Source organism: Silurus aristotelis (genome assembly GCF_946808225.1).
Source record: "Silurus aristotelis genome assembly, chromosome: 4".
Classification (NCBI taxonomy): Eukaryota; Metazoa; Chordata; class Actinopteri; order Siluriformes; family Siluridae; genus Silurus; species Silurus aristotelis.
Genome location: NC_139577.1, coordinates 6055061 through 6081390, shown reverse-complemented (window position 1 = coordinate 6081390; position 26330 = coordinate 6055061). Strand labels below are relative to the sequence as shown.

Sequence of the window (26330 nt, the reverse complement as noted above, 5' to 3'; positions counted from 1 at the left end):
AAGCAGCACCAAGTTGGGCCCTTGAGCAAGAACTTTAACCTTCCACTTCTAAGTTGTATAAATCAGCGGTCCCCATCATTTTTTTGCGTCACGGACCGGTTTAATGTCAGACAATATTCTCACGGACCGGCCTTTAAGGATAAATTCGACAAAATAAAATGATACGTTGGGACAATAGTCATATTTTGTGTTTGTAGACGTGCTGGGAGATCTGCTTATTAAAAAAAAGGAACATTTTAATTTAATTTCTGATCAAAAGAACGAAATGAACACAATGATTTAAAAAAGATTTGTTCACTTTAATAAAAAAGATTCAAAGAACTGGGTCACTAAAATGATCCAATCTTCCCACCACTAATGGTGTGGGGCAGGGCAGGGCAGGGGGAAGGCAGGGGCAGGGCAGGGCAGGGCAGGGTGAGGCATGGTTGTTTTGTATTGAATGTATGAAGATGGTGTGCACAGTGCAACATTGTAAGAGAATGTGTGGGAATCTAATTTTCACTTATGAAAAGGAATTAGTGATCCATATGAACTTCTTCCCAGAATGTTGGATGAAGCCATTGACGGCTTATGTGCTGATGGTTGATCAGTTATTGTATATCCAGCTTTATTAAAGAGCACCACAAACTCAAATAACTTAGTCACAAAGATATGATGGCCATAAACTATAAATTAGCCCGCTTTTAAACAGAAATAAATAGTTTTTAGAGTTATTTCATTATTTCTTTTAGTTTTAAATCAGAAAAACAAATGAATACAGCATACAGGGCCTATCATTTGAAATAATTTAAAATTTATATAAAATTAGAACGGCTGTCAAAAATTATATAAATAAATAATAAACAAACAAAACAAACAAAAAACCCTAGATGCCGTAAATGATCCTTGATTGTCGTGATAATGGTTTTGCAGCGGTCGGGAGCAACAGGAATACGGCACGAGAGAGGAGCGTTGTGTGGTGCGTTTGCTCGCTTTATTAAAAATTCTTTAATCGTGTATAAATGTACAATTATACATGTTCTATGATAGAAATGTGGTTTATAGCTATATTCTAGTTGTCTGAATAAGACATGTTAAACATTATAAAGGTAAAGGTTAAACTATAAAAAAGTGCGCTCGTGCACTTTTATGTGCAGCGCTTTATTATTATTATTATTATTATTTAACAATAATGAATAATAATTTCGTTAATAATGCAAACCGTGTTTTATTTTAGTGTGTGGTCTGTTTGAAGAAAAAAAAAGTTTATAAATAGCTTTTTAAAATATAACATTCTGACAGGTTTTGGTCACTTTTGGAAGTCTGATACACCTGGACCGGAAGCTGGAGACTATGGAGCGCGTGCTTCCGGTTAAAGGGAAATTGAGTGGTTCATGAGGATTGTTCAGGTGCCCCGAGTTTCAGGTAAAAAAAAAAAATAGACCTGAACACACACACACACACACACACACACACACACACACACACACACACACGTTCACTCCAAGCCTCAATAACTCAAAATATTGCTATTAATTTCAGCTTAAAAAAAAAAAAAGATACATTTTTTTTATTATTTAACAAAGTGGAAAGTATATAAACAGAATATTAATCTAAATCGAATCAATATTAGATGTGATCATCCTTTGTCTGCAGAACAGCGTCAATTTGTTGAGGTATAATTGCACAACGTTTTGGAAGAAGCTCAGTAGGAGGATTGTTCCAGACATCTTGGAGAACTAGCCACAGATCTTCTGACTCGATGATGTTAATAGCTGGCTCTGTAGGCCCTTCTATTACTTCTGGGGCTCCTTGCTCTACTCTATGCTGAAGATAGTTTTTAATGTCTTTAGCTGTATTTTTTGGGGTTGTTTTTCAGCAGAATACATTTGGGGCCAATCAGATGCCTCCCTGATGGTAAGGCATGATGGATGAGTATCTGCATGTATTTCTCAGATTTAAGGACACCATTAATCCTGACCAAATCTCCAACTCTGTTTGCAGAAATACAGCCACAAACAGTTTTTTTTTTTATACAAGTCAGTGTCCCTCCCTCTCTCTCTCTCTCTCTCTCTCTCTCTCTCTCTCTCTCTCTCTCTCTCTCTCTCTCTCTCTCTCTCTCGCTTTCTCCGTTCTCACCATTGCTTAATCTTTTCATAACTCTGGATGGATGTTTGTTTGACACTGGTGGTTGGGGACCCCAGGCGTAAAGTATATTCAAGTTCTCCATATAATTTAAAAACAACATTCACTCTTGGTATTGTTTCTGTTATTTAAAAAAAACCCTGATATTTCTATGTAGCATCTGTGCGATTTTCTAAATTTCCTTTAAATGATGTCACTGTGAGTAATGAAATATGAAGTAATAATGACCTCTAGTGTAATCGAATTGAATGATTGTCCCTGAATAAGCAGCATTTCCTCACACTTTTTAAAGTAGTAGTAGTGATTTTCTTTAATAGTCCCACATCCTTACATTGGTAAACTGTATTAAAATGATATATAAAATATAAAAATGAATGGTTTTATTTTACAAATGAATTGTTTCTCTTCTGGCACATCCGGACCTGATTACTAATAAAAATTAAATCAAATAAACATTTTTAATAGTTGGAGAAGGTTGAAGGGTTTTTTCACCTTTTTTGTGATCCAGTTCTTCCCAGAGCAGTTGAATAGGATTTAGGTGCAGTGAATGGGAAGGATATTTCGTAATAGAGAATACGCCAGGCTAGGGCTGTAACGATTCCTTGAATAACTGGAGTAACTCATTAAGGCAAATTAATTTGCCTCCATGCTTCATTTAGTCCATTTAACAAAACACGGAGTACTGTGTTTCCCACGGACAATTACTACTGACGCACCACCCGTTAAACTCTGGACAAGTAAATATAGAAAGGTGAATAAAAAAAAAAATGGAGGAACAGGGAGAAAACAGCGAGGGGCGATAAGAAGGTTCAGTCCATAAAAAGCGGCAGAAAGTTTCATTTTAATCTAAAACACCGTACAGTGCGGTTACTGTTTTTAAAGAATAAAGAACTTTTATTTTTATATAAAACGCGTTCAAAAGTCCCTCTGCTGTGGCAGCTTAGAAAAGGAGCACGTTTTTAAAGCTGGCGATAAATACACAGATTTAGTTCCTGGAAAATTTCAAGCAGCCTTCCGGAGACAGGAAACGCACATCGCAATACTGTGCGAGATTCACTGCATAAATACATCAGTGAGAGTCATTATGAGTAACATGAAACTAATAGTTTCCCATAACCTGCTCTGCCACTGCGGAAGGACTTTTTGAACGCAACTGTATTTGTATTTCGATGTGATCTGGCAATTAAATGCACTAAATAGGTTTTGTTTTCACCAATATTCTTGTATTGCATTTTCAGCAATAGCTTTCTCTTTAATAAAGAGAAAGTGGTTCTTATTCGATTATTTGACTGAATAATCGTTAGAATACGCGATCACTTGAATAATGGATAACAGCAGCAGCCCTGCTCCAGACGACTGGTTGCTCTCTTAATAACGCTTCCAGAGCTCGGACCTACGCTTCATTGTCTTGTTGTATGGTGAAGTCGGTTTCAACGAATCGCAGTCCAGATAACATCATCTCCTGTTCTCTGTCTTACACAAGTTCTTCTGTTAGAGCCACAAATGTCACATTTGAACTCATCTGTCCACAGAACTTTACTGTTCAATCTTTTGTTTTTGCCTTTTACTGAGTTTCTTGCATAGAAAACAAAAGAACCATGCATGTGTCTCAAAAGCAATTGCTTGGGAGGAAAAAAATAGCCAAACTGTATAAATATAAAAAGACTCTCATTGTTACAAATGTCATTTTGGGGGAAAGAAAATACAGGAAATAAATGAACATACAAAAGAAATGTGAATTATTTACTTAAATAAAAAAAAAAAAAAAAAAAACCTTACGCATTTTAAATACATTTATATTTAGTTCATATATAAACAGCAATATATTAGAATTTTTATAAATTTATTTAATATAAATGTATATATTTTTTTATATAATCAACAGTAAAGTTTAAAAAGTGTTATGGTACTCATTCATTTAATTAGTCTGTTTTACTACTGTTTATATATGAACTAAATCTAAATTTATTTAAAATGTATTTATATTATGTATAGAACTTCCATTTTTATTTAAGTAAATAGTATTTGTTTCTTTTGTATGTTCATTTATTTTCTATATTTGTTTTCTGTATTCTTTTTTTTTTCCTCTTCCGAAATGACATTTGCTCACAAATTATTTTCAGTATTTATTTAAAAATATAAAAGTTAATATATATTTGATTATAGGTTATGGTTAAAGATTATATTCAGTTTTATTTTGAGAATGTTCTCTTTTTTTGTCATTTCATATATTATATGATTTATGTGCATTATGTATTTTTTTTATTTTTCTTATTAATTCATTATTTATTTATTGTTAACAGTGCATTCATGACTTAATAATTGGAGACATAACAAAAGTGAATGTCTGAAATTAAATTTTTTTTCATACACACCAGACCATCAATATTTTTTTTACAAGGAACACAATCAATAAATCTGTTCTCACTATTTGCTATATAATAGAATCTTTTCCCAAATCGCATTTCATATTAATCTCATAATTGGATATTGAATTAGAATAGCATCTGTTCGGAACTGGATTTCTTCCTGATTACTGCTCGGAGCTGCTCTTTTTTTTCCCACAGGAAGTGTATTAAAGTAAACATTTTGAACAAAAATTTGTGGAAGAAAAAAACAATTAAATTAAACCTGTATACTATGAAGCATAACGAGGCGGCACGCGTCTTCAGATTTTCTCCGGGGCTTTCAGACAGCGAACTTCACACTCCTCCTGCGTGTCGAACCTGTTCCCATTGCCCCCGCAGCCTCCATACCAGAAACGGCTGCACTCTTTCTTTGACGTGTCGTAATGCCACTTCAGCATGAAGTTGAAGCACGTGCCCATGTCCTCAGCGAGCTGGCAAACATCTGAACAGGTACATAGCATATAAGGATTATTGCGTGTGTGGGGGGAGGGAACAGTATTTATCAGGAGCAAATTCAAACTGGGGTGTAAATCAGTGCAAATAAAGGGCAGGTCTTAAATGTGACTTTCCCCCTGTTTCAAGAGGGAAAAAAAGATTTAGTTGGAATTAAGACAGCAGGAGTACATGCAGTGTTAAAACCCTGATGGTGATTTATCTATTTATTTATTTTTTGTAGATAATGTGTTCATATTGGGGACCGAGGCGTGTCCTGAGAGTCACAGAAAATACAGATTAACATGGCAGAGGTAGAGCTGCTTCTTCCTCGAAACTGTACAGGAAAAGGTGGTCTGGTTCTATTTATTGTTGCTGTTTTATAATATTAATAATAATAAATTACGTCAGTAGGCACTTAAGTAAATTGATGATTTTTGTCTGTCGGAAACGAAGAAATAAAATATCTATTTGTACCATATTGAATTTTAACGCATCCTATTTTTTCTATTTCATTGTATCACATTGAATTGTATCGTGTTGAATCGAATCAAAGTTGGCTCGCACTGCATCACAATAGGGCTGAATTGTAGCGCATGGCATTAGTAGCTGATTCATAAATGCCTTTAACGTATAGTATCAGTGGCTATGTATCTAGATGAGAATTGCATCGGCTTCAGTAACAGATATGGAAATTTCTAGTTCATATTAAGAAAAAAAGGTGCTTGGTAGTGAAGGCATTGGACTGGATCTGAAGGTCGGGAATTAAAATGTCAGCCACAGCAAGCTGGGCCCCTGAGCAAGGCCTTTTACCCCATAGCTGCTGATTCATCTGATATTCCCTCATAAAAATTGTTTTGCAGAATAGGTCTGTGTCGGAGGGTGTCAAGCAAAAATTAAATAAAAGAAATAATAAAAGAAAAAAAATCTGGTCTGAATGAATTTTGTGTAGTTGATGAAACTGAAGATGAAAAATATTCCCCAAAAGACTTTTCCTTTCCCCTTATGCAAACTAAACAATAGTTACTTTTTGCTAAACTTTTTTGCTTAAATATTTAGTTTTATTTTAAATTTTATATTTTTTTACATTAGAAGTATCCCGGTTAATCAAAAAGAACGAAATCATCTAAAACTAGTGTATGTGTCGAAATTTCTTCATAAAACGTATAAACTTTTTAGCTTAAAAGCTGTCGAATTTCTTTTAGTTTGTATAACGTTTTCTCAGTAACTTTCATAAAATTGTTCTTTTACTGTCTACTCATTTTTGGCTCAAAAGACAACAACGAAACATTTTTGGTGATGTGTGAAGATTACTTGTCGTTGTGGGATGTTCCTTTTGTGCGTGTGAGTTGCCTGTTACTTCCGATGGCTCGTCTTTGAGAAAAACTTGAACATCTGTCGGAGAAATAGTTTTATAGACGAGCTGATCGGTTTGAAGACAATTTCATATGTACAGCAGGCTGTCAACTCACCTAATCCCCCGCACGCCTCCTTGCACTCGCGTTCCGTCTGGAAGCGATTCTCGTTCCCCTTACAGCCGCCGTACCAGAAGTGCATGCATTTGTGAGTGTTTCGGTCGTAGTACCACCTGGACTCGTAGTCCGAACACACCTTTCCCATGTCCTTGTCCAGCAAGCATCGAGCTGAAACGCAGAACGTACAATGACAATTTGTTGCAGAACAATTGGAATATGACCTTTTTTACGAAATGGACGAATAAAGGAAAGCACAAGAACTGGAAAGCAGTGACCTCAGTGGCAAAAACTGTCCTGTGCTCTTCAAACAAATCCATTCTTTAAACCCAAGCATTCTTTTATTCTTCCTGGCTGATCATGTGTTTCATCATGTTTTTTTTTTATTCGCTGCATTTTTCCATTACGATTTCAAAACATTTAGTTTTAGCTCCTCAAATTTGTGTTCAGCATCCAGGTTTTATGGGGGCGGGGCTTAAGATTGCCTTTTTTTGATTGGCTAGTGAGATTTGGATGGGCAGATGTGGTAAGTAGATACTTTAATGGTTGCGAATTGCGGAGAGTGTTCTAGATGCGGTTATCTGTATAGATATTCGTATTTTTGCAATAGAAATTGTCCTTATTCCTTATAAATTGTCATTATTCCTTCACGGGATACGTTATTTGGCTCTGTTCATGTTTACATATACAGCAGTTAATAAAGAGTAGTTGTGCAAAGGAGTAAATCGTGGAAATTATTGAACACGCATGTAAGGAATACACAAAATGTGACCTCAACAGACCCTGACCAATCAGAATTGGGAATGTAACAGCGTTGTGGTATATTCAATCCAGAGTACGTTTTTTGAGAACGGGATACCCAAAATATGAAAACCCCAAAACGTGGAGTCGTTTTCAACTCAAAACAGCGATGGGAATATTCATATCAGTTTCCGACACATTAAAAAAAAGTTTGACTCATTTTTTTGTTTCTCAATGTCAAGAAATGAATTTTTATTGCCACTCGGGCAGCGTCACCCCCTGTAGTGCCAAAAAGCTTTACACATTAAAAAAGGAATACAATCAATAGAATCGCCTGGTATGAAACTAAGCTTCCGATCCCTGGAGAGAACTCTCCAGTCTATTGATCAGCTCCCGCAATCCAGCTTCCGAGGAGACGGAACAAGACATATGAAGCAAAGGAGCCTCGTTCATACAGCAACAGCTTTAAACAGTCCGACAACATGCTTACCGGGAATTGCGAGGAAAAAAATACAAAATTTTAGTATCGCTCTCTAATAATAATAAAAAAAGAGCACTTATCCAATTATTCGATTAATCGGTGGAATAATCGGTAGGATAATCGATTACTAAAACAATCAATAGCTACAGCCCTAATATGTATGTAATAAATAAATTGCGAAGTCTGAGACATTCCCAGCTTTGCAATCATTGCTGTAACTTGTTAAATATTTAGACGTACCCTTCGAGGGATCAGGCCCAGTTTGGTGTGCAGCGTCTTTGCCATCTTGCTTCTCGTCTGTCTCTGCGTTCAGCGGCGTCACTTGATGCTCTGCTTTAACTCGTTCTTTCTGAGGCTGGTCCCGATACTCGTTCTGGTAAACGTCCTCGTACACGTCTGTGAACACTTCCGTATATGCTGGGTATACTTCTGTAAATGTCTCTGTGTATATCTCCGGGCGTAGCGTGAACACTTCGGTGTATTCCTCCATGTACACGTCGGTGTACACTTCCGTATATACCTCTGTAAACACCTCGGGAACTGGCACCATTGGTTCCTGGTCAACGTCTGCGCTCGCTTCTGTGTACGTCTCGGTGAAGGGTTGAGAAGTGAGCTTAGTTGTGGGAAAATCTTCATGTCTGACATTCAGAGAAATGTAAACGTGAGTAATTTTTTTTAACACTTTAGTGTTCGGAAATAGAACAAACCAGGCCTAATGAAGGGCAAGTATTATATGTAATCTCTATACTTTTCCTCGCGATTCACCAATTCGATAAAAAAAGAAGGGGCGCCATTTGTATCGCGATGCATCTTTTTTTTTTTAACATTCGCATTGGGAGCTTGAGAACGAACCGTGTGCACTGTTTAATCCACTGTGGCTAATGTATGAGTTTTACCTTCCAGTGTTCAATAAAACAAGTGTTGTGATCTCCCAAGCTATACGTCGGTGTCCTACTGCAGTGGTGATAAAGCGATCGGCACAACAAAGCCAAGAACCCACGATAACACCACGCGTATTATATATATTACGGTACACATACACGCCTGCTTTCATTATTTAAAAGTGCCCAATAATTTGTGACTATTATTTTTAGATTTTTCAAATAATTCTTTTTTTTTCATTGCATCATATTGCATTGCGTCAATCAAAACGAAATCGGATCGCACTGCATCGTATTAGTGGTGTGAATCGTATCGGTAGCTGCTTCATATGTTACTTTAATATATCTTTATAGCGATACGCAGAGTTATGGAGATGCACATCCCTACAGTTTACTAACATTACACTGATTCTCTTTATCATGGACCTGTCAGTGGGTGGATATTTATTAGGCAGCAAGTGAACATTTTGTCCTCAAAGTTGATGTTTTAGAAGCAGAAGAAATGGGCAAGTGTAAGGATTTGAGCAAGTTTGACAAATTGTGTTGGGTGGATGAGCATCTCCAAATTCTTCTTTCTCCCGGTCTGCGATGGTGAGTATCTATCAAAAGTGGTCCAAGGAAGGAACAGTGGTGAACCCGCGACAGGGTCATGGGCAGCCAATTGATGCACGTGAGGAGCGAAGGCTGACATTTAATTGCTGAAGAAGGTAATGGTGTAATGCTCGATAGGTCAGGACTGTTTTAGCAGCAAAAGGGGGACCAACCCAATATTAGGAAGGTGGTCATGATGTTATCCCTGATCGGTGTATTTTATGACATTAAATGTATTTATTCTTGCCGACATGGTAGTAAAGAACAAAACATAAAGCCATAATTTCACTATTTAACTTTTTTCCCCTTTGTTCTTAATAAAAGTTAAGCACTTCGCTACACTTAGATCTTTTCCCCTAGTTAAATTCAATAATTCAGTACCGGACCAACACACGGGTCTATTTTACGAAATGTTTTCCCCAAACAGCAGTATAAAGTACGTATAGAGTATTAATCCTATGTGCCACGTTTCCTGCTGTTTATTTTGCACCTCAAGTGGTTAATTTTAGTATTTAAAACGTAATAAATTTCATTTCAAGTCGGTATTAGCCAGACTTGAGTATTTTTGTCTATAACAGCTTTGTTTGTAGTGTAATAGCTTGTATTCCAGTGAAAAGAAATGGAATATTAATAATAATAATAAAAAAATATCTCGATGTTAAAATTTCTTCAGAACTTCACCAGGATGTAGCGAGCCACGTCTTACCTTTTGGTCGGAGGAACAGCAGGCAAATGAACTTTATCCTTTGGTACAAAAGTGCTGCACTCGGTATTTAGAGAAGAAGGTTTGGGGAAGAAATCTCCTGTAAGAAGGAAGAAAATATTGTAATCAGACAAAAACCAAGACAAAGCAATTGGATGCAGGGGAAAAAGTATAGATTCTCATTTGTATTTCAAATTTTATAATAGACTACATGAACATGCAGACACCTGGCCATTAGATTTGCCTTTTTTTGACCGCCCCATTTCACATTTAGTGTCCATTTACTGTTATAATAACCTTCACTTTTCTGGGAAGATGTTCCACTAGATTTTGCTGTGTGCTTGTGGAGATTTGTGTGAGATTCATTCAGGCCCAAGGGTGTTAATAAAGTCAGGTACTGATGGCGGTGAGGAGGCCTGGGGTGCAGTCACCATGAACAGTTCAGAACTCTACAGCAGGACACTCAAGGTCTTCCATTCCAACCCATGTACAGCATATCTTCATGGAGCTGGCTTTGTGCACAGGGTCAGTGTCATGATGGAACAGGTTTGCATCTCCTAGTTCAAGTGGAAGGAAAATGTAATGCTACCGTCTTCAAATGCAAATGTGTGCCTCTGACTTTGAGGTAACAGTTTGCAGAGGAACCACATAAGGCTGGAAAAGTCAGGTGTCCCCAATACTTTTGGCTGAACAGTGTATATTTTCTGTCTCTTATGCTACATCGTATTGTAAGATACGATTCTAAGGTTCTTTATTTTTCCGGTTTTTGTGGGGGGCTTCAAGACAAGTGCAGAAATCAAACCAAAGCTATGCCCATTGCATGTGTTTCCCACACTAGATACAACAAAATGTCAGAAAAGTCTAAAAAATGGATGTGGAATCACTTACTGTTGAGCGTGCGTAGAAAGGCTCGTACATATTTCTGAGCATACTTCCGGTCCTGGAGTCCCAGCTGTCCCAGAGGTATATGGTGCTGCTCCATTGGTGGTGTGCTGAGACCTTCTACCTGTTTCCAGTCGAATTTTTCTCCCACAGTCAGTGTGACCATCACAATGTCATTACACTGCGACAACATGGAGATGTATTTCAGCTCGTCTTTGTCTAGGAACCTCCCAGAGTCTTCGCCGAGGACGTTCAGGATCATTCGCTTTTTCCTCGGAGCCCGTGCTTTTAGGAGCACATCGGTGATCGCCCAGTCCAGAGCCGATTCGAGACGCGGAGAACCACCGGCTTGGTGCATGTCTTGCGAAATGCGTCTCTCGATCACGGCCCGGTCTTTGAACTCTCCGAGTCCAACCACTTCTTTGACGTGGTAGTTTGGGTATGCGGAGCTCTGCTGGTACACACCGATCCTGGCCTTCCCATCCTCTATGGTAGGTTCGCTGCTCACGTCTACTTCTTTTAACATAGAAACCAAGAGCTCCTTTACGTCAGAGTATTGATAAGCCTGAAGGTCATATGAGGAGTCCATCATTACAGTTAAGTCCACATCCACTTCCTCGGGCTTAGGGTTCAGGTTTATGTCGCATTTCTCGCTTGGGTTGCATCGATCTACAGACAAAAAAAAGTGGTGACGTTCTGTGATTTTATTAAAAAAAAAAATATATTTGATGTTTGTGTTTTGATGAACGCAACAATTTACCAAAACAGATGACACAGTCTTTAATCATTCTGGATTCCTCATCCTTAAAAACCTTGAAACTTCTTGTCTCATCAGCCTGGGAAGCAATAAAGGGAGAAGTCACCAATGGATTAGATAGTATTACAGCTGTTCTTCCAGTGTTGCCATGACACGGGCACTTACCTGGATGGCACGGAGAATATTTGGAGCATCGTTGAACGTGATGACTCCCAGATCGATATTTGAGGCCTTGAGCTTCATCATGGCAGCAACAAGGGACGACGTGTCTTGTGATTCGCCGTTCGTCAGGAGGAGGACCACCTTCTTGACCAGTTTGCCATTTCGGACACGTTTGAAGACGTTTTCAGCAATGAAGCGCAAGGCTTGGCCAACGTCGCGCCGGTTCCTGCTCCTCACCAGAGAGATTCCCTTGACCGCCTCCAGCAGCTTGTTCTTTCGATGATGCTCCGAGAACCGGATCAGATAACTGGTCTGACTGTTATAGGACACAACAGCGACCCGAGCTCCTACTGGACAGTCAGTCTCAGCGATGGAGATGCCCTCTAGCAGAGACTCGGCTGTAGAGCGCATCCTATCAAATGCCCTCGGAGTTACGTCAGAGGACATATCCATTGCAACCACTAGTTCCGTAGGGTAACCCGGACACTGGGTGTGGCCTAAGCATGATGAAGAAAAGGCACAAATCTGGTAAAGACGCACAATGGATCCCAAACACAACAGCTAAAACGTAGCATTATTAGAACATTGGTTTACCCATCATTCCCAGAAACAAAAAAAACATACCTGCAATGCTGCGGCAGAACTTTCAGTTCCAACATGGAAATGTTTTTTTTAAAGCAACTTTCTACTGCACCTCATACATCAGACCTTTTGTGAAAACTGTGTGCGAATGTTTTCGTTGATACTACAAAGTTTAAATGCGCATGTTTAAGGCATATATATACAGCAATGCGGCACGAATCGTAGAAGGTGCTTGACACGCTTCGAAAAGACTTCCAGGACACATTCCAGAAGTGGCAGGAACGCTGGGAGCGCTGAATCGCTGTGCAAGGGGACTATTTTTAACTAAACAGAGCTCGTCTCTAAACTTTTTGATACCACCTCATACATATATCAGATATACACACTCCACTATTCTCTCTGCAAGAAACATGGTTCATGTTGTACAAAAGGATTTATGGTGTTACCGTTAAACCTTGGTAGTGGACTGGGAATTCCGATACGGTATGTAAATGTTGGACGCACGGTGTAATGAATGGATAGACAGATTAATAACATACAGCTTGGAGGATTAGTTTGATTTGGATTAATGGATGGATGAGACTTAGACGGTGGACAGATCAACAATATGGCTTATCCATATTATCCATGGTTGGATGGAGGACAAATAAGATAAATAGCCTATAGCTTGGATGGACGAATGGGCAGACTGATGGTAGATAAATAGGCAAATGAATGAATGTCATTCAGATGAAGAAACTGCTAGACATGACATGGACTACAGGCAAGTTAGACAGACAGACAGACAGACAGACAAATAATGGTCTTACCTCCACAGCAAGCTGTTAAATTAACAGACATTTTTGAATTAGAGAACAGAAATATTTGTATAATATCATGTGTGAAACATTTGTACTGAGACATGAAAATTCTCTTGAAGGCAATTGATTAAACCAGTAGTTATGTGAAGATGAGCGTAATAATGATCCCCTTACCGCAGTTGTCACGCACGTAACGTACCAGTTCGCATTCCTACAATGGGGAAAAATCGAAATATTATCAAACACACTGCAAATGGTCACGGGTTGTATTCAGGTGAAAGGTGAAATCTAAGAATTTACAGTTTTCCCACTGGTCCCTGGTGGTCCTTTAGTACCCTGAAGCACAAGAAAACATTGTGTAAATCCAGCTGTTTTTAACGTCACCACTTATTTGTTTTCACAGGAAGACAGGAATTCCTTTGTGTGACGATTAAAGTTGTTACCCACTCTTTAACACTTCCTTTTCTTTTTCACAGATTATTTAAATATCATTGTATAGCTGCTTTCGGCAGAAGCCCTTATCCAGAGCGACTTGCAATGAATTCACTTACACAACTAAGCAGTTGAGGGTTAAGGGCCTCACTCAAGGGCCCAACAGTGGCAGCTTGGTGGTGGAATTTGAATTTACGACCTTCTGAGTTGTGAAAGCGAATCGGTATTTTTAGGTTTAATCGGCTGTGTGGTAAATTATGCTCATCTTTAATATCAGAAAAGGCACATACCGTAATTTTCATAATGCTTTTAATAAAACCGCCAATGAAGTACTCATTTCTTTTGGCCAAAAAAATGGCAACGGATACACTATATGGGCAAAAATTTGTGGATGCCTGACCATAAAGTTGCCAAGTGCTTCTTTTTTCAACACCCCATTCCACATGTACTCTCCATTTGCTGTTATAGCAACCTCCAGTCTTCTGGAACTTAAGATCTTTTACTCCTACCAATATTAATCATGTCTCCATGAGTTCGGCCTCCAACTTTGTGGAAGAACCACATATGGCTGGAAAAGTCAGGTGCCCCAATGCTTTTGTCCATATAGTGTATAGTCTATAGAGTGTGTATTGTCGAATCTTAGGGAAAAAATCTGTGAAATATCAGGAAAATTTCGACCTGGTGTCCGATCATTCCGTGATCTCCGGGATCTCCAGGAGGTCCCCGGTTTCCGTTGTTGCCCTACTCAATAATACAGAGATACAAACAGTTACTTCTGTGGAGTGAATTATCAGAGAAACTTACTTTGTATATTAGAGCATTGACATGAAAGATCTAATCTAACGGTAACGATTGAGATGGCTTAATGTAGAAGATTTTACCGGACGTCCTCTGTGTCCTTTGGGTCCTCTTACTCCACTGGATCCTTTGTTTCCGTCTTCACCCTTGTTTATAATGATTCATGTTTCAGATGAAATTAATGGAAAAGACACAAATAAGCTGTTCAAAAGTATTAAAAATAAAAATGTACCGGCAAACCAGGATAACCAGGAAAACCAAGATTTCCCTGCAAGAGACCAAAATCCATAGCTATAATCAGCTATTTGTATCCAGATAAAGAAATGACACACTATTTCCTGTACAGTACCTTTGTGATTGAACAGCCAGGCTCTTTTTTTGCTATGCAAATGAATATACTTTTAGTATAAAGCTCCTTGATTATATACTGTAGGATCAAGTGCCTTGCTCAAGGGCCCGGCAGTGGCATCTTGTCAGTGCTTTGGTTTGAACCCCTCAACCTTGTGATCATTAATTTAAAGCCTTAACTGTTAAACCACTGCTACAATAAAAGCAGTAAAGGAATAAATTGGCCTTGCTGTTGCGATGCTTTGAGAGGCCAGAATTTAATAAATATAACAAGACCGGTTTTCTATACAATTTGGAACATGTCTTTATATTGCATGGGGTAGATAGTGAACTCTGTAATTAGTACTGTAATTCTCAGTTTATAATAAAAATAATAATTGAAAATAATTCTTATTGTAATTTTTGTTCAGGAGGTCCATATTTATAAAAAAAAAATAAAAAAAAATGATATATATTATATATATATTATATAAAATTATTATATATTTTTGTAAATATGTAAATAATGGCTAAAATATTAGTAAAAATAAATACTAAAAAATTTCTATAAAAAAAAAAGTAATTCAATATATAGGTGTGTGTGTGTGTGTGTGTGTGTGTGTGTGTGTGTGTGTGTGTGTGTGTGAAATTTAATCCTTAATTCTCCCTAATAATTATAATAATGCTAATCCAAATACTCAGGGGATAAAAAATTGAGTGTAACAATACTTTCTGTCCTTTACGTCCTGGAGGTCCGTAACCATCAACACCAGTGCGGCCCTGTTTAACAGAAAAGTGATTTTTATTTATTTATTTATTTATAATGTATTTTACAATGCAGTATAATCAGTCATTTCAAAACTATGGATTCGAACCATAATTGAACAATGTGTAAGGATGAACTCGACATGCCTTTTCGATTGCACCTTTTGAATGAAATTAAAAATAATAATTGTCGCCATGAAAGTTTTACTAAACATTATACTAATTTGTAAGTATATCAAAAATTGGGAAAAAGAAATGGAGAAAAAAAAAAAGTGATTTACTAACAGAACATTAATGGAATTAGTATGATTAATGGGCAGGTATTAAATTTGCCAAAGTTTTTGCCAGTTCAGGACAAAATAACTACAAAAAAAAAAAAAAGCTTTATTCTACTACATTTACTAAAACCTTTACTAACTATCTTTAAAATTATAAATTCAACGTTGACCTTCAGATTGGTTTTTGTATTACTGTCCACCTGGTTTTTGACATCTCATGAATTTAAACTGTAGCCGTGAACAAGTTTTGTACATCACGTCTAGACTTTTTTTCAATCCTCCTTTATAATTATTTATTTTTTTATTTATTATTTTTTGTCTACATTTTAAATCAGTTCATACTGACCGGTAGTCCTCTGAACCCCTCTGGTCCATTGTCCCCTATATTGCCAATGTCACCCATGGGACCCTGAAAAGATCATTATAATTATAATTAACGTATTTACACACCCACATGTTTTGAACACAGATTTTCTATGGCATTAATGGCATTTGAAAAAAGATATCATGGTTGAGAGGATGCTATAGGAATTGTCTGAGTTGAGATTGTAAATCAAACAAAACTTTCAAAACCAACATTGTAATCCTATGCATTTTTGCACGGTTTCACTATTCAAGACCTCCACTCTTCTGGGAAGATGTTTCACTAGATTTTGGAGTGTGCTTGTAGAGATTTGTGCTCATTCAGCTTTAAGGGTGTTAGTAAAATAGCTAGTGATGTAGGTTAGTTAGAGGCCCTGGGGGGTGCAGTCAGTGTTCACATTTATCCAGTTCAATAGGGGTTATAGCAGGAGATCTTCCACTTAATCCCACACAAAGCAGATCATGGAGTTTGTGCACAGGGGCATTGTCATGCTGGAACAGGTTTGGCTCTCCTAGTTCAAGTGAAGGGAACTACATGTGGGAGAACTACATGTGGAGAGAAAAGTCAGGTGACCCTGTATTATTAATATTATTATCATTTTTCTTTTGCTCATATTTTTGTGTATGTATTGTTAATGATGGTATTTCCTTCTGAATATAATGCCATACTCTGTTTCTTGAACACCAATATGTTTACCTACAGACTGACCAGGCAAACTGTGAACATGTAAAAAAAAAATAATAATACAATTTAAATAAAACACGGCCACCACTAGATTTGTGTTTGAAATAGATGCTGGTTCTGTTACTTCCAGGGAAAAGATAAAGAAAGTGGGTATGACATACTCTTGGTCCTCGGCGTCCGGGGTTTCCTTTGGCCCCTTTATCCCCAACTGCACCATACAGCCCCTGAGGAGAAACCATCAGGGACAAAAAAAACCCTTGTTTATAGCTGATCACAATGAATGTTTCTAATTGCTTAAATGTTATCACGTTAGTTTTTGGTACACAGATTTGGTACCTCTGATGTTCGATCTCACGCACCGCATTACACTCAATACACAGCAATAATCAAACGCACACGGCAAATCCTTAATTCCTTCCTTCCCTTTTCCATTCATCCATCCATCCATCCATCCATCCATCCCTTTCCCTTCCATCCATCCATCCATCCATCCATCCATCCATCCATCCATCCATCCATCCATCCATCCATCCATCCCTTTAACCCATCCACCCACCCATCCATGAGTGATCTGTTTACTGTTTGTACATCTGATTTTTATTTTTATTTTATATATATATATATATATATATATATATATATATATATATATATATATATATATATATATATATATATATATATATATATAACAAACCCTTTCATTTACAAATTATTATTAAACACCAAACATCAGAATTTTGGATCTTATTTGGTTTTCAGATTTTTTTTTTTTATTGAAATGGGTTTGGATATTGGTACAATTGTATACTGTTTTTTTTTTTTTTTATTATTATTTATTTTTTTAACCACATTAAATAATAAAAGAAATTACATACACATAGATGGATGACAGATCGATTGATCGATTTCATGTAAAGCTGAAACACTCATGGGGCAAATATTTCAAAACATTTCATTTTGCGAAAAATGACGGGGAAGTTGAGGATGTTAGAAGAAACCAAACAAGCCCAGGTTGGCATGATACTTTTCTAAAGCTAAATATTTTCGCATTACCTTTTGTATTAACTACTAATGATGCAGAAAAGCTTGGACCTACGTGAACTCCAGGTAGACCTTGATCACCCTTCTCTCCTTTGAATCCATTTTCCCCAGGAGAACCCTAAAAGGGGAGAGAGAAATAGAGAGCAGAACATTATGACCGAGAAAAAGGCATAAGCAGGGAGATTTCATTTTGGGGTAAAAAAAAAAAAAAAAAGGTTAGGAAGTAGTTGATTCTAGTAGTAGTATATTGATAATTATCGGTCCTCACCCGCACTCCAGGGTACCCAGCGGGACCCTGTGGTCCTGGTTCTCCTTTTGCAGCGGATGAAGGCCCCTAAAAAAAAATTTATTCCTTATATGATTGTCATTTCAAGATGATTCTGTTACAAGTACAAATAACAGAACCACCAAAAAAAAGATCTCTCAGATGATGTACTTCCATCAGATCACACCAAGGTGGGTGGTCACAAGATCGATGTTCATGCTGCTTAATCGGGGGGATGGAGTAAAACAGTAAGCAGAGAATAGAATAAAAGCATGAAATGTTCGGCCGTCACTGCAAAGAAGCGATAAAACTAATTTAAATTGTGAACAGAAGATGTGAGCTGTAGAACTGGAGAGATGATGTTACCACACTGACTCAAAATATATAAGTAAAATGACTAAGATTGAGTATATACACACAGGATGACCTGGAATAAAAGGAAATGGAGTATAAATGGTGGTGGTGGTGGTGGTGGGGAACCCCCAAAAAGGTTTAGTGCTCTGGAAAAAGAATCAAAGGAAAAAGCAAATTGGAGAAGAGTGAGGAAAACTTTCATTCCTCTTCATTTTCCTTTCATATCATCGTACGCCCTGCTTTTTTTTCCCTCTTTTATTACACTTCCTTCTTTTCAATTTTATTTTTTACAATTATGCCTCTAAGATATTGAATAAAATGTAATAAAAAATAAAAGATCTAATATATCTTGAATTATTTAATAAAAAAAAAAAAAAAAAAATGAATACGCCTAAAATATAATAACAATGAAATAAAAACGCGTGGAAAACAATATAAATATATAAAAAGTATGGAAATAGAATGGAACAGAGTAGAAAAGATTGGAGAACAATTATGTGAAGTAGAATAGAATGAAGTGAAATGTAATCATGATAAACAATAATAAGCTCAATTAAATATAATAATGGAATAGAAAAGAGTGGAATGAAATAGAATGGCTTAAATGTAATATATAAAAACATAATGGAACAGGATGATGTTGAATGGTATTCAGTATAATAGAATAAGTTTGGAATCAAATAAAAAGGTTTAACAGTCACTGCAAAAAAGAAATAGAACAAAAGAAAAGATAGAAACAGAAAAGAGGATGCCTGTGTAAGTTGTTTTTTTTTTTTTTTTTTTTTTTTTTTTTTTTCTTCGCTGAAAATTTATAGATTAGAGATGATGTAATTGAATTGCGTTACCGGCAGCCCTGGTGGTCCCTTCTTCCCCAGAAAGCCCTACAAAACAGGACAAGTGAGACATCACTGTGCTCAGTCACTGAATTTCTCCAAATTTATGTTTGCACTCCGAATATTTCCTGCTATGGCATACTTTCCTCATGAGCAATATAACACATGACCCAGGCAACAACACTGATGTAAACATCATCCAAACACGCTGACGGAAATCTTCCCATCGAGCACTCTTAAGCTTAAACTAAACATTAGTACATTAGCCGAGACTCTGCACACTTACATTCTCTCCACGCTCGCCTGATGAACCTGGAGCTCCATCTGGGCCTTGGTCCCCCTAACAGAAGGGTAGTTGAGCTTTTTATTTTAATTATCAGTAAATACTGCAAACTGACCGTTTTGCTTATGTACAATTCTGCAAGTAACATGATCATTAATTTTAATTGATTGATTGCTTACAGAAAAGCCCGGGTATCCCAGCTCACCCTTCGGACCTCGTAGGTTGCTGTCTGCTCCTGGAATGCCCTTTTAAGCAGCATTTAATGCAAAAAAAAAAGAAATTACATATTTAATGCCTAGTCTTATAAAAAAAAAAATTATAATAATAAAATTCATATTTATTTATTTTCAATAATAGATCACCAAAATTTGAAAGCATTGGAAGTGGTCTTTATCAAATAATGTAGTATTTGCATATCATTAATTTGCAAAAAAATTATTTAAAAAAAATCATAAAAAAATACAGTGCAATAGAGAAAGGCTCTTTATTGTAATATAATTAATACATCTTTTTTAATCATTTTGGAACCACTCACCGGATCTCCTCTCACACCACGTTCTCCTTTCGGTCCTGAACTTCCTCTAACTCCTTTCACACCCTGCAAAGGTACAAAAGACAAAAAGGCTTATTATTGGCTGGAAGGAAATTCAAACATTATATCATTTTATATTATAGTTTAATTGACGTTTAGCCCATTCTGCTGTATGTTTTGAAGTAAGTTCTTCATAGATGTTTATTTTACCATATACAAGTACTTACTGGGCGCCCTGGATCTCCCTTTGGTCCTGGCTCTCCGGTTTTCCCAGTGTCACCCTGTTCAGAAGACACAAAATCAGTTGAGTGAATCAGTGCTTTGGTCAATTTCACAACTCGGGCATGGGATTTCATCTTTAACAGTATTCTGGTTTCAGAGCCTACAATATGAATAATATCCTGCACCTAGCTAAGCTTACTCAATACCTACTTCTTCTTTCGGCTTCTCCCATTAGGGGTCGCCACAGCGGATCATCCGTCTCCATGCACCCCTGTCCTCTACATCTGCCTCTTTCAACCCAACTGCATGTCTTTCCTCACCACATCCATAAACCTCCTCCTTGGCCTTCATTTCCTCCTTCCTGGTGGCTCCATCCTCAGTATTCTCCTACCGATATACCCCATGTCCCTTCTCTGCACATGTCCAAACCATCTCAACCTCGCCTCCCTCACCTTGTCTCCAAAACGTCCTACATGCGCTGTCCTTCTAATAAACTCAATTCTAATCCTGTCCATCCTCGTCACTCCCAACGAGAACCTCAACATCATCTTACTCAATAAACTTGTTACATTAAGGAAATATAGATGATCACCTGTTCACCGTTCACACCCGTAAGACCTAACTCTCCATCTTCTCCCTGTTAGCAACAAAAAACATTCAGGAAATATAAATGGTGAGGGTTTTATATGTAAAAAAAGAAAAAAGAAGCAGTTTTGGGTACGTACCCGATTTCCAGTGTAACCTATTCCTCCCTGTAGAAAATACACAATAGAAATGTTAATAATTTGTTGGAATCAATGTATATTTATTCATGAATTTATGCGGATTTGCATTGAAAAAAATGCCAATTTCTAGGATTTCGCCCAAGCTTGCTTTACAAAAGGTTGTATCAAGAGGATGGATCATGGCTCATGGTGTTAACTGGTTAGAGGAGATTTAAAAATATATATTTTGAATGTTATACCTTGAGGCCTCTTTTGCCTGCGCAACCTTGGTGTCCTTGAGTTCCATTCAGGCCCGGCTGACCCCTTAAACCCTGTCCACACCAAGAAACTGCATCATCCGACATGGTTTTCGTTTAAAATGGGTTTAAAATATTTTTTAAGAAGAGATGAAAACATACTTACCGAGATTCCATCATCACCAGGAAGTCCCGGATGACCAAATTGTCCTGCTCTTCCCTTTAAATCCGAAGCAAAATCAATTCATTTTCACTTCACAAGTATAATAATGCACTCTAAGTTGACGAGTGTGTTTGTTTACTTCATTACATCCCATTGTTTGTTCTCGATTATACATAGATTTTGTAGTGTCAATTACCATACCAAAGATGTGGTAGTCTGATAAACTCTTTGGGTCTGTTGTTATAAAACCTAAAGCTGATTATATATGGCACGAGTTCACTAACACAGTGAAGCTCCCACTTGATTCTATTTGTTAGTTACGTGCTGTAGCTTTAACTGTCAACTAATCTAATCTCTATTGCGCAAAGACAATTCTAATTTTTATGAGTATAGCGCTTTTAACAATGCACATCGTCTCACAGCGGCTTTACAGAGAAAAAAAGGTTATAAAGTTGTAGAACAGAATGTATCAATTCATGAGATGGTATGAGGAAGAAAACTTGAGAGGAACAGACTCAAAGGAGAACCTGCTCTCATACTCCTCACCAAATGTCCATTCATTATAGATTCATCTTTGTTGAGGTGTGAAACAGTGATGTGGTATAAAAATGTGATGATTTTATAACACAATTAATTTTCATTCAATTTGTAGATTAAAAATATTGGATACTTCACCTTTAGTCCTGGGGGCCCAAATACTCCCAATTGGCCAAAATCGCCACCACATATACACGTCACATTGCAACATTCTCTTGATGCCACTGTCTCCTGTTTGTGTAACGTAAGAAGGTCAGGACAGAAATTCCAACGAACAAAGTATTGGAGGATTTTAAGGAATAAAAGAATCTCACGAGCTGTTCCAGCAGTGCGTTGCCCACGTTCACCGTGTTAATGGAAAGGGGCTTGTTATAGCTGAATCCTCGTCCAAATTCCAGAGCTTGGTAGTCTACCTGGTCTTTCAGAGACACGATCACCAGTGCATTTACCCCTAGTGCACAAAGGACAATAACTCAGACTGAGTACAGGCGAGTACGAATTTAACATAATTTCAACAACACAAATACACTACTGTACGTAATGGAAAATTTGACCCTTAACATGCATTTCCGAAAAAAGAAAACGCTAGCAATTAGTGTAGTAGATTGGTTTAGGAGTTTATATATGATTGGATGCCTAGTTTAGTTAGTAACTTGGTACGGAGAACCACAATGCCTTAAAAGTCTGATACTGAGGGCATGTCCACACTAATATATTTTGGTTTGAAAACATTTCTCTCTCCATGCGGAGCGCTTTTGGATGAAAACGCCGTTTTCAAATTTATACGGATTAGTGTAGACGTAGCCTGAGTTGTGATTGGATATGTATGAAGGATTGTACAATTCCTAAACTTGTACAATTAGATAGTACAAGTAATTTCCTAGTCATTCCTAAACTGAAAAAATCTGATATTCCCCCTTAAACCATTAGTCACCAGTCTGAGTTATCATACCACTTAGACGGAGGCTCTCTGCACTGGCCTTTAGACGTTCCGTGGAATCATCAAATCCATCTGTAAACAGGATAGCCACCTGGGGAGCAAGAAAATACACAATGTTAACACTGAGCCTATTGGACCTTGTGTACTTCTTTGTAGGAAATCATTACGTCTTCAAATGTGAAATTTAACCCTCATGCAACCCATACTAGATATAGCTGGCTCACCCTCACTCCAGCCCGCGAGCTAGTGAATTTCTGTTTGACGGCGTTCAGAAGAAGCTCGTTGAACGCCGTAGGGGCTGCGGGTCGCAGTTGGAGCACCTTGTTGACCACGTTTTGGTCGTACTTTTCAAAATTAAAATCATCCATAACTTTCCCGTCTTTGCCAGAGACAAGGAGAAAGCCAAACTTGGTTTCAATTTTGTCTTTATTGACGCAGCAGAGCCCACCAATCGTGGATAAGCGATGTATAGCTGCAGCAACAAGGGACTCCGTGTGTGGTCCAAGTAGAGGCTGAGAGCTGGTTCTGCGAGACGTATCAAATCCAATGCCAATGTCAATAGTGCATCCTAGCCAAACAGGAACAAACAGTGCAGTCAGCAAAGCAAAAGTGCAGCACATACTTACACCAGTAATTTATACTACGAAATGTGTATATTTTGTCATTAATCAAAGTCAGAGTTTGCTTTGAAATGGCTTTACAGACCTCAGTATCTTAATCTCAATTGAGCAAAACAAGGGGCACAATGGCAAGGACAAAAGGAAACCTCGCCAAATTTTACGATTCAGTAGGACTCAATAAAAATGTTCTTATTGAACGTCACTTACCCTGAGGCTCTGGTATGAAATCAGGTGTGCAAATGGCCTCCAGGAGTTTGTTTGTGGTCGTCTTCAGTTGGAGACTCTCAAATGTCTCGTAGAAAACCCGCTCTTTAGACCCAGCAATTTTGATGAGCTCATAGTGATTTATATCATGCCCGATCCCGATAGCATATACCTCAATGTTTTTTGCTCTGAGATTAACTAGTGTACTTGCATCTTCTTTGTCATTAGCTTTGCCATCTGTGATTAGTAGCAAGCTCTGGGACACTCCTTCTTTTATCCTGCTTCCATGCTCAGGTGTAAAGTAATCACCTATTTCTCTCAGTGCTTCCCAAGTATTTGTTCCTTGTTTCCTTTGGGTAATTGCTTTTATGCCTTGTTCCACTCCCTCTGCATTGCTGTATTTGTCCAGGTAGAAGTGATTTAGTACTTTGTCACTAAACTGAGCTACGCTAACTCGCCATCTGTTTGGTGCAATTTCCAGTTTTTTGATAATGTTGATAGCGGAACCTTTCACAACTTTCCAGTTCTCCTCAGAAATCGATTCAGACCCGTCGATCAAAATGACCAGATCTGCTAACTCCTTTTTACACACTAAGAAAAGAGTAAAAGAAATGTACATTTAAATAACACAATAAAATCACAACACAATAAAAAGTACTTTTCATACTCTGGTTTGGAATGCTTTTACCTGGCTTTGTCAGATTGCAGAGCTGTTGAGAAATTGGCTTGTATAGCATTTTAAACGCCTCATAGTTGTCCACATAGTAGGCCCTTTCGGTATTGCTGGTAATTCGTGTGAGCTCAGCCTCCTTGGCGTCTGCAATCCCAATTGCAAACATGTTGATCTCGGAACTCGCAAGATCTTCCGACCATGTTGTAAGGCCAGCATAATCAGCAACTGGACCATTGGTTATCAAGCAGAGGACTTGAGGAACATGATTAGTCCGCCGTCCTCCGTGTACCGCGGCAAAGTAGGAGAGGGCAGATTTCAGAGCCTTGGCTGTGTTTCTTCTCCCTCCTGGAGCGTGTATCTGTGAGATTGCTTCCAGAACCTTCTCCTTGCTGTTGTACTGATTTAAACTGATCACGGATTTAGACTGGTCGGAATAAACGATCACTCCAAAGCGCACTCGCTTTTCCCCAACGTCTGCCTTTTTCACCACCGCCCCCAATAATTTTTTCATCAGCTGGAAATTTGGGTTTTCGGGACTGCCAGAGCCGTCCACCAGGAAGATTACATCCATCAATTCAGGTCTTTTGCACTCTAGCGAGCAAAACAATCAAGAGATACCATGCTAGTTAGCAGTAGATTCAGATTTTATAAGAATTCAAAATACCTGTCGTTGGTATTGGAAGCCTAATACATGCACGACTTACCAGTATTGCAAATCTTGAAGATAATCTCACTACCCATGGTCTGGAGGGAAGCAAAATTGTTGTCTAGGTAGACTCTTTCATAAGATCCGGAAATATCAAGCAACTGAGATTTACTTGCGTGTTCCAAACCGATAGCATAAATGTTGATGTTCTGCTCTCTAAGAGCTTTAGAAGGCTGCACTACATCGTCTTTTGACATACTGTCCGTAACAAGTATTAGGAACTGCAGGGTCTTGGGACGTCCCCCACTGGACCCCTGAAACACTGATAAAACCTCTTGAAGTGCCCTGCCTGTGTAGGTGTTGCCCTTAAGCTGATGAATGGACGCAATTGTCTTATGTAACGAGTCTTTATCATGAAAGTCATTTAAAGCTAATTCCACGTGCATTTGTGTGCTGTATTGAACGACTGCAAGTCGCACTCTGGTCGCTTTAACTGGAAGTTTTTCCACGGCAAATCCTATTAGTTCCTTTGTCTTTTCAAAGTCTTGCTCATCGACAGAATCCGCACCATCAATCAGGAAGACAACATCTGCTAATAGGTCCTGACAAGCTGTAAGAGAGGATAGAAGGAAGTCAGTGATGACATGGTTTATTTGGTGAATATTTGAATTCATTTAAAAACATAAAAAAAAGTCGTCTGGTGCAAGTGCTCTGACAAATGTACCTTCAAATGAACAAATTTCCTTAAGGACTTTGGTTTTAATTAGCTTAAGGGCATCATAGTTTTGGACATAAAACGTTCTTTTGGGGCTCCCGGAGACGTCCTCCAGCTCGGCCATGTCGGCGTCTTTCACTCCAATAGCATAGATAGTGATGTTCTGGCCCCTTAGTTCTTCCGCTGGAATATGCACTGGAGTTCCAACCGCCTCCGATTTGCCGTCTGTGATCATGATGAGTATTTCACGCACCTTCTCATTACGGGTTTGCGAAGCCTGCCTGAAAAGCGGGATCATTGCTTCCAGGCCCAGATCAATCCTAGTGCCACCTCCATCCATTATTAGAGCTTTCACTGCTCTTTCCACCTCAGACTTTGTGCTGTAAGTGTCCAGGCGGAAGACGGTGGTTGCGTGGCTTGCGAATTTGACCACGCCGATGCGCACTCTGTTCGGTCCGACCTCGAACATGTGAAGGAACTCCAAGATAAAAGCCTTCATTTCGTCAAAGTCTTCATAGGTAATGCTTCCTGATTCGTCAAGTAAGAAATAGATGTCGGCTTCAGCTGTGAATTGGCAGCCTGCAGTTAAGGAAGAAGAATGTTAAAGATTTTGAAACTTTTCATAACAGAAAACAATTTGAGGCAAATAAAAAGTTTAGCATAGAGTTTACCAA

At 38.0% G+C, this 26330-nt stretch overlaps 1 protein-coding gene and 1 long non-coding RNA gene across 4 annotated transcripts in view; one reads left to right on the top strand and one right to left on the bottom strand.

Annotated features, from left to right (window-relative positions):
* The first annotated feature begins 795 nt into the window (after positions 1–795).
* LOC310725548 overlaps positions 796–26330 on the top strand; it is a 44063-nt gene continuing 18528 nt past the window's right edge. Inside the window, exons 1-2 of the long non-coding RNA XR_014533411.1 lie at positions 796–958; positions 1282–1404. This is a non-coding gene — a long non-coding RNA (uncharacterized lncRNA). The remainder of the gene's footprint in view (positions 959–1281; positions 1405–26330) is intronic.
* LOC310725444 (collagen alpha-4(VI) chain) overlaps positions 4768–26330 on the bottom strand; it is a 28037-nt gene continuing 6474 nt past the window's right edge. Inside the window, exons 8-43 of one of the 3 annotated variants that reach the window (XM_083540385.1) lie at positions 25666–26235; positions 25000–25551; positions 24311–24886; positions 23626–24213; positions 23023–23366; positions 22811–22889; positions 22173–22309; positions 21997–22089; positions 21325–21378; positions 21162–21233; positions 20923–20949; positions 20790–20834; positions 20203–20256; positions 19979–20041; positions 19623–19688; positions 19447–19500; positions 19173–19208; positions 17977–18042; positions 17764–17826; positions 16826–16888; positions 15963–16025; positions 15303–15353; positions 14479–14514; positions 14330–14392; positions 14127–14189; positions 13317–13352; positions 13191–13227; positions 13026–13037; positions 11638–12131; positions 11476–11551; positions 10722–11384; positions 9837–9933; positions 7899–8296; positions 6437–6607; positions 6279–6359; positions 4768–4974 (exon numbers count right to left, since the gene is read on the bottom strand). In XM_083540385.1, coding sequence (XP_083396511.1) covers positions 4793–4974; positions 6279–6359; positions 6437–6607; positions 7899–8296; positions 9837–9933; positions 10722–11384; positions 11476–11551; positions 11638–12131; positions 13026–13037; positions 13191–13227; positions 13317–13352; positions 14127–14189; positions 14330–14392; positions 14479–14514; positions 15303–15353; positions 15963–16025; positions 16826–16888; positions 17764–17826; positions 17977–18042; positions 19173–19208; positions 19447–19500; positions 19623–19688; positions 19979–20041; positions 20203–20256; positions 20790–20834; positions 20923–20949; positions 21162–21233; positions 21325–21378; positions 21997–22089; positions 22173–22309; positions 22811–22889; positions 23023–23366; positions 23626–24213; positions 24311–24886; positions 25000–25551; positions 25666–26235 — 6125 coding nt within the window. In that variant the 3' untranslated portion in view covers positions 4768–4792. Of the gene's footprint in view, positions 4975–5361; positions 5406–6278; positions 6360–6436; positions 6608–7898; positions 8297–9836; positions 9934–10721; positions 11385–11475; positions 11552–11637; positions 12132–13025; positions 13038–13190; positions 13228–13316; positions 13353–14126; positions 14190–14329; positions 14393–14478; positions 14515–15302; positions 15354–15962; positions 16026–16825; positions 16889–17763; positions 17827–17976; positions 18043–19172; positions 19209–19446; positions 19501–19622; positions 19689–19978; positions 20042–20202; positions 20257–20789; positions 20835–20922; positions 20950–21161; positions 21234–21324; positions 21379–21996; positions 22090–22172; positions 22310–22810; positions 22890–23022; positions 23367–23625; positions 24214–24310; positions 24887–24999; positions 25552–25665; positions 26236–26330 lie in introns of those variants that run through there. The other 2 variants (XM_083540386.1, XM_083540387.1) reach the window with 2 other exon arrangements.